General features: G+C 41.1%; 1 protein-coding gene and 1 pseudogene across 1 annotated transcript; one reads left to right on the forward strand and one right to left on the reverse strand.

Annotated features, from left to right (window-relative positions):
* Positions 1 to 1,311: 1,311 nt before the first annotated feature.
* On the reverse strand, positions 1,312 to 4,443 carry LOC147462795 (uncharacterized). Its single transcript, XM_086485576.1, has 8 exons — positions 4,259 to 4,443; positions 3,576 to 4,183; positions 3,147 to 3,200; positions 2,991 to 3,047; positions 2,724 to 2,804; positions 2,209 to 2,257; positions 2,029 to 2,080; positions 1,312 to 1,563 (listed from the first exon to the last, which is right to left on the reverse strand). Exons 2-8 carry the CDS (start codon positions 3,680 to 3,682, stop codon positions 1,400 to 1,402), a joined length of 564 nt encoding a protein of 187 aa, XP_086341702.1. The 5' UTR covers positions 3,683 to 4,183; positions 4,259 to 4,443; the 3' UTR covers positions 1,312 to 1,399.
* Positions 4,444 to 4,837: 394 nt separating this feature from the next.
* On the forward strand, positions 4,838 to 5,181 carry LOC147462796 (uncharacterized; annotated as a pseudogene).
* The last annotated feature ends 3,099 nt before the right edge of the window (positions 5,182 to 8,280 follow it).

Raw genomic sequence — 8,280 nt, forward strand, 5'->3', positions numbered from 1 at the left:
TACTTGTAAAAGGTAGAAGAAGAGAAATTGGCGGGGGTTTTACACAGCTGGATAGAGAAGAGGAAGAGGTATTCCATGCATACTTTATTAATCAACATTGTGTTTAAAAGGAGAGACTCGATAGTAGAAGGCATTTAGACTTTTCGATGTGTATCAGTTGATAACAAGTGCGCAACCCAAATATCATCGGAGCTGTTGTAATTGCACCTCATAATCATCTCATAATCAACACAGCCTGATGACACTGCAGTCATGGCAAGATCGGATGAGTGTCATCAAGCAGTCGAACAATGACCGCAATAGGTCTACAGCCAAGTACGTTGACGCTGCTCAGGCTAGTGCTGAGGTGCTGTCACACGACCATCTCCCTCCTACCGGCCATGGCCTGTCCGCCTCATGCTATCCCTCTATTGCTCAATTTTGTGGTGATGAAGCTCCTTCTATTGCTAATCTTTCCTAATCTTAATATATATATAAGCTGAATATGCTGCCTTTGTTTACAGCATTCACTTTTAAGGTTTACTCACATTGCATTACAAGAGCACAAGGCACTTTAGACGCCTTCCCATATAGGAAAAATTATAAAGTTGCTAGATGATTCACTAGTTTGAATACACACAACTAGTAAAAGTGCAAACTAGCAACCGTGAGACTCTTCCTAGTTGCTCGATCTAGTAAGTTTGTTACTATATGGCAAATGGCACTACCATATAGTAACTAAGTTGCTAGATCTAACTGGAAACTCTTCACTTGCTAGTTCGACCTTGGTGTGTCAAACTAGTAACTCATCTAGCAACTTGAAAATAAGAAGTAGCCAATCATCTAGTAAAGTAATTCAATAAATAATTTCAATATCAAAGAAATCAATGTAAAAATTTGCAAACAAGTGATTCATCTAGCAACCTGTCCGAACACCCAAACCTACAAATGAGCAATTGAGTCGTAGCATGTGGTACAATCCACAACGAGCGACACAAGCTCAATTATTACCGAGCCTCACACAGCACGATGGCCAGATATTGTTCCATCTCACAATCAATTACATTGCCTTTTGCCTTTTATACCCATTCATAGTACGTTCGCAATAAGTCCGTAGTTCAGCCTCAAAAAATATTCAACCTCAACACAACCATAATTTATATTTGGACAGAGATCCCGTCATCACATACATCATCCTACTCCATCTTCACAAGAAATCCAAATTCTAATCCTGCTTCATCATGGTGCTACTTTCTCACCCTTGCACACATTTAGCCCTACTCAACCTTGCACTCTTGCAGACGTGCATCTTGATATAAAAGCAACCAAACAAATACAAATGGATTTTTGAATTTTCAATCAATTTGAAGAATAATCCATGTAAGATTAAGCTTAGTATTTCTCAATACTTGACAATCGATCAAATCGCCCAACAATAACTTGGCTTGCTGTCACCCATTATTGTTAGTACCCCCTTGGAACTTGTCGCTTGGGATTTTATGGGCCCCTTCCCAACTTCTGTCGCAGGTAATCGCCCTATCATCTTGAACAAATGATCAAACATTCCTAAACAGCAAGCAAATCCTGCATCGGCATATCGGTACAATGAACTGATCATCTACTCTTTATTGCCATTAATCCAGCTACAGAAATGGGTAATGGACACACCACCCCATTCCTTGCTGGGTAAAATGCCACACATAAAAACTCCACAGTATCACAAGCAAACAAGTTGTAGAAAAGGTTTTCGAAAGCCCTTCGACCCTGTCACAAATACTTCTCAACCATGTCATCTATCAGATAGCAAGTGAGGAGCATGGCAGAACACATTCATGTGCATCGACAACAACTGTTTCTAAGTACATAAGTACATCAGATGTGTATTTTCATGTGACATGTTGCATACACATTCAAATAGTGTCTGCATGTAGGCATGCATTGACATCAAGATGGGGATGTATTTAAGTTTTTGGACATGAGATGCAGCAGAAACAATGAAATCACACACAGTCTCAATTGCATCCAAAGCCCAAACGTACCTGCACTCACCTATACTTAAATTCGCATAATTTTCATGAGTTGAATGCCTCCCATTGACAGCCTTGTAAAGTTTCAAGAGTAGCCAAAGTAGTTGTAAAGTTTACAACTGCAAAACCCAATTGCACTTGTTTCTACATATGGGACTCCAAATTGTCACAAACAGGAAAGCCTTGGAAGCAGAAGGGAAACCCTTGGTATTTGCCGATCCCGCAGCAAGCATGATCTACTGTAGGATACCCTGCACATTCCATCCTCAAAGAGTGAACCATAGATCATACATCCATGCGGCTAGAACTAGAACATACAATTTAAAAAAGCATATGGACCCAAAAGAACACCCAATATATGAGCAAAACATATAGACGCGCAATACATCAATGCATTAATGTTCCGGAGAAATGTGTCTTAGCTTGCAATTGTGGCCTTTGTTAACATTCAATAATGCTGGTTAGGAGCAAGAAGAAAAGGAAATATTCTGCCTAAAATCTGGGTCAAATAGTGTGCAATTTGAGAAAAACTAGCTTTAAACTTCATAAATTGCCTCTTTAAAATATGTATATGGCTCAGACAATAATTCCCCATATCGCCATCGACAGCAAGCACATTGCTCAGACCCACTATGGCCAGCAAATGCAAGCAATGACGGTGGACTATTTGCAAAGAATAGAAATAGGACAGGTGTTTGATAGAGAAGAGAGACATACCATAGGTTGAAGGGTTGTTGCAAACATGCAACAATGCTATGTAGGTATCTTGGAAGGCGAACTACACGCCAGGTAGGGTGTCTGGAAGTGCCAAGAATTGTGACCTCCAGGGGTCATTGAAGTCCTTGGCCAGCTTATTTATCGATGCAACACAGGTCCCATTTATAGCCTTGTAAAATCTCGACTGTCCGAGGCAACAACCAAAAGCCCCCAGGCCAACCACCACCACTCTCCGCATGCCCATGTTATACAACTCCTGGAACAAACATCTCTTTCTCGGAGCTTGAATCTGAGTATGGTTTCTTGGGCATATCCTGTCCTATTCTGAATGCACAAAAAATATTGTTTGCAAGTTCATGGCCGGCGCTATACGGATTCCAGAGGCGGCGGAAGAAAAATTTACACCATGCAAGAGCTTCACACCTTTTGTTCAGGGATCTGAGTGGATGGGGATGAGGGGAAGCCCTGATTTTAGGGCTGCATCATCAACACAGAGCACATAAATTCATAGTAACATAAATGGGTCCATATACACACATGTCTCTGCATTCCACTAATTTGAGCCCAAAATTGACAGATATTATATGTCTATGCTACACATACATAATCCATCATCACATTCCACTTGGGGGCAACGTTTCCACAATCACAGCAAACCCCCCAAGGTCATATAGGATCATGTAGCCATTTACGAAGCGGCATGTGGAAGTGTGGATAGGAAAGTCCAAGCCATAGGGTGGATGGTTCGCTTTCGCAGTGTGCACAACCAATTAACAATATCATGTGGAAACAACACAAATGTTCAAGGAAGTTTTGCTTCTACAAAGGCACAATTCCATAAGAACCGCATACCTGAAGTCAATGGGAAGATAGAAGTCATAAGCAATCTCTAGCTCGCTCAAGTCCAGTATTTGGTTGTTGTACTCAATGCAGGGACGATCGAGAAATGAAAACAGCATCTGTTGTGGCTGTTAAACATCTGTTGTGGCTATCATCTATATTTACTGCGTATGTCCTTGATCACCATTGCGGTCCTCAGTTGTGTGAGAATCACCACCCTTTCATCATACTCAAAATGAGGATGTCCTTTGAACTTCAGATTCTTTTGAATGGCTCCACATCTGCCGGAGGCAGGAAAACTGCAAAAGCATCATCGGTGCTACAAAGCTGGCTCATGTACGACCACATGGTACATCTTCAAAGGCGATCTTGCAATTTCTCCTTGGACAGGTGATAGCACCTTGCATATGATTCACAACACCACCTCTTTCATGTTTGAAGTAGCATCCCCGATACCTTGAAATGGCACCATATGGACCTAAGATAGCATTGGGCAACACAATCGCACTCCTATTTGGGAAGGGCATAATGTTTCCTCCTGTATGCCATTCATGTTGGGGAGGTATGTCCATGCCATCCACAGGAAGGAAGGTCCATCTTTAACAGACCATGCATTAGTCCTGTCAAGGCAAGATCGAGTTGTTCATTGGTCCTCCTTGCCTGAAAAGCTCTATATTAACACATTTTCCACATACCTATTCGCCATTTAAGGCAGCCCATACAGTTTCTGCATCGCGAGTGTCATTCCCCCATATCCCCTGCACGATCGAGAGATTCAAAGCGTAGGATTTTCTCTGCCAAAATCTTTAGAATAGGCATAATCTTTGAAGCCCGCAGGTTTCGCAGTTCTTGTGTCCGGCCACTGTCTAAGTTGAACCTGGGCTAGAAAAAACCAAGGTTTCCCTACAATTAAAGTTTACCTCTAAATTTAAATTTGACGGTGAAAAAACCTACAAATTTTAGAAAAATGAATAGTGTAATATAATGTAAAAACCTTCAAATTTAGTCAATTTACGTCTACTGATTCTCATACGTAGGTTTGACAAGTTTTTGGAAGAACGTTACTTTTAATCTAAGTCTCATCAACATCACAAACTAAGTCCTTAAGGTGGGAATACTTGAGTATAACAATAAGAAGAAAATGAGCTATAGATGTTGTTGATAGAGTAGATTAGAAGAGAGGAGCTCGAGCTAGGAAATCCTACGCTTGCACTCTCAGATTAGCCACCGAACTCGACAAAGGCGTCCAGGTTCTGTCGCAGCTTGTCAAGGACATGGAGCAAGTGGCTTTCCCATTCGTCGGTGAGCTCATTTCCTGGCTGTCATGGCCTGGCATACTTACAAAGCAACGCATGCGTTATCTCCAGCATCGGGTCGATGCCGTTGTGACTAGCATCATTGCCAAGCGCAAGCAAGCCATGATGCAGGATAATACTCCCAAAGATAACCTTCTCCATGCCCTGCTCAACAAAGAAAGCGAGGGCTTCATCACCATGGATGAGATCAAGAGCATCGTAATGGTGCTCTTTGCTCCCATTATCTCTGTGGACATGACAATGCATGCTGCCCGCAAGATATGACATCCATGATTGTGATGCAGACTGTCACAGTGAATTAAAACATCCCAAATCTTCCTTGCATCAGAATCAAAAACACCTCATAACTTGCGGCTTGCTGACTTGCGTCACGGGAATCGAGAGATTCAAAGCGTAGGTCCTTTCTTTGCAATCCGCCACACTGCTCAATCCCGCCACACTGCTTAAGCGTTAAGCTCTGCAGGTTTCACACTTCTTGATAAGTGTGTCCGGCCACTATCACAAGCTCTAAGTTGAAGTTGAACTTTGTCCGGCCAATGTCCTCCTACGCTCTAGGTTGAAGTTCCATGGCCGAGAATTAGTGTAATCCCCCTATAAATTTTGAGATTGACCTCTAAATTTGAATTTGAAGGTGAGAAAACCTTCAAATTTAGTCAATTTGCCGCTATTGTTTCCCATCTATAGGTTTGCCAATTTTTTGGGAAAACGTTTTTTTCGAGCACTAGCTCTACCTTCTAAGGTTCTAAGCAGGGTTTTTTTTTGTCGTACGTGTCACAATAACTTCCAAAGATAGAGAAATCCAACTAGAAAAAACTAGCCTTGCTTGGTTGGCCATGCCAGAGAAATTTGTTGACACAATTTAGCATTGTTGTGTGGTTTGCAAGTGAGGAACGATATGCTTGGGTGAAAAACCTTGGGCTACCTATGCCACGACTTCAGACTTTGATTCCCTACCCACAAATAAGTAAAATAAATCCCTAAAAGACAAAATAAATAATGGGTTTATATCGGGCAATTTACTTGAGATGCCATACCTCTAATACCCTCTTTGCAACTCATAGTGTACAGAAATAGTGAGACCAAGTCGATGAAGAAGCTACCATGGACACCCTAGTAGCAATCGACTATTGGTTATACCCTGATTTTGCTATGGACCTGACCTGCTGACCAACAACAATGGGTTGGTGCACTTATGCATATTGTTTGATACAACTGAGAACTTGACCATCTTTTATTCATCCTTGATCAGCTGGAGGATCTCCTTTGGAAACTTTATATCCAGTTTTTTGATGGTTTATCACAGATCCACTGGCAGTGGAGAAGGTATGTAGGCAATTCCAAAAGGTAGTGATAGATGGCTCATCCTGCCTCATCAGAGCATTTGTATCATCAGCAAATTGCTGAAGGCACAGGTCTTTGCTAGCACCAGGGATTTAGGATACCTTTTATCTTGCCTGCCTCCATTGCCTGCCTCCAATTCTGCCTGCACCAGCCATCCCAATGCATCAGAGAAGATAGCATACAATAAGGGGCATATAGGGCAGCCCTGTCTAATGGATTTCATCAGAGGAAAGAGATCAATAAGATCACCATTGAGGGAGGTTTTAGCACAAGCATTGGAAAAGAGAACTTGGACAAACTTAATAAAAAGTTTCCCAATTCCTATATCATGAAGAGACTGAAAAATAAAATTATAAGCCTTATCAAATCCAATCTTGAAGAACTTTTGGTGCTTTCTGAAGTGCACCACATTTGGCATACATATCGACCAAGGCAGTGCCAAGCACGACATCTCTTTTCAATAGCCTCTAACTAACAATATCATCATGAATTTTTGTATCCATATCAGCATCTTGTGTAGATCCACATGATTCAAGATGCACGCATAGGTGATTGCATCTAGAGAGCAGTGTGTTCCAAGAGACGACATTCCGGACAGAAAGCTCCTCAAGCACTTTTTGTGCTTTCTCAAGCACACTACATCTGGCATACATGTCGATCACTAGGGTAATCAATTTCATGAGCAAGAAACCAGTCTAAATGGGCTGCCTATGATAGTCATGATCATCATCTTCTTCATATGTATCCAAATCAAAATATTCATCAGGTTACCACCCATCAACAGCTGTTGAAATACGAGGAGCATGATTTGACAAAGCTCCCACTAGGAACATATCAACTAAAGCACCACCAAGCACACCATCTTTCTCTAACAGTTCGTGATGACGAGCAATCATAAGGTGCATTCTCTCACCCATGTCAACATCTTGCATAAGGCCACATGTCTTCTAGGTGCCATTGTAGGTGACTCCACCTGGAGAAAGGCCTTCCCTTTGTGGTGCAAACAAAACAATTCTTCCTTGCCACAACCATGTTGAAAATACCCTGCAATCAATAGATTCCAAGTGAAAACATTCCAAAGAAGAAGTAACCCACTAAATTAGATATCAATCAAATCCTTGCCAAGTTATGGTACTTGATCCACCATACTTCAAAGCAAATAGAGCGTAACATATAAGACACGTTAAAACAATAAACCAGTCTAACATATGAGACTCATTTTGGAACAATAAATCCCCAAGTTTTTAACAAGAAACAAAAGAACTTCCTCAACAAAACAAGGGAAGTACCAAAGCACACCACCACTACGTTGCAAGAAAATGTTTATGTGAGACATGACATAACTTCACATGTTTTGGGTGAGCATATAAACATTTCAACACTTCTAAAGTATGAAAGGAGGAAATTCTCTTTCGGTCTTAGGAGTTTTGAGATAAATTCTTGTTTGCCAAATACCTGCCCAAAAAAACTCTATATATTGAGATATCATGTCATAAAATCTATATCTAACCAATCGAAATGATTTTCTCATTTTAAACCGATCATTTAGTATAGGAAGATAAAAGGGGAAATGGTCTACCAAAGAGCAATGTGAAATAAGTGCTTCTAGATTTACCTCAGCAAGGGACGAAGAAGCTATGGAATGCAAATCCAACCAAGAGCCATGCTTCAATGCTTAAGCTTGCCATCTTCTTCATCTTCATTACTATGCTATTATGCTATGCTAAGCAAGAAGAGTGATGATAAGTGAGGAACTATTTCTTTCTCCTATGAATGACTCTTCTTCCTCTTCTCTACCCTCATTCCCCGCTAGCTCTCTGCACCTTCGAAGGTGTTTGAGGCCTTGGGACTGAGGCTTGGGATAGTTAATGCTTTTTGCAAAGTTTACGTTATATATGTTCGTGATGCATGAAGCTTTCCATCTTCATAGCATCCCCAAGGTCACAAGGAACACAAAGATTGTATTGTACCAAGTCTCTCTTGATGGGAGAATCTATAATACAAAAGTCTTTTGGAAGGGGGACCGGCTCTAAGTAAATCCGGTCCTCAACTGTTGTTAT

The sequence above is a fragment of the Adiantum capillus-veneris genome, chromosome 2, assembly GCF_014529385.1.
Source record: "Adiantum capillus-veneris isolate H3 chromosome 2, ASM1452938v2, whole genome shotgun sequence".
NCBI lineage: Eukaryota > Viridiplantae > Streptophyta > Polypodiopsida > Polypodiales > Pteridaceae > Adiantum > Adiantum capillus-veneris.

Excerpts from the sequence above, each read along its gene's own strand:
- LOC147462795 (XM_086485576.1), bottom strand. The coding sequence starts at position 3,682 with ATGCTGTTTTCATTTCTCGATCGTCCCTGCATTGAGTACAACAACCAA. Across the intron at positions 2,805-2,990 it reads TCAAGCTCCGAGAAAGAGAT|ACACCCTACCTGGCGTGTAG; the intron begins GTTTGTTCCAGG and ends TGGCACTTCCAG. Across the intron at positions 2,258-2,723 it reads CAACAACCCTTCAACCTATG|GGTATCCTACAGTAGATCAT; the intron begins GTATGTCTCTCT and ends TGGAATGTGCAG.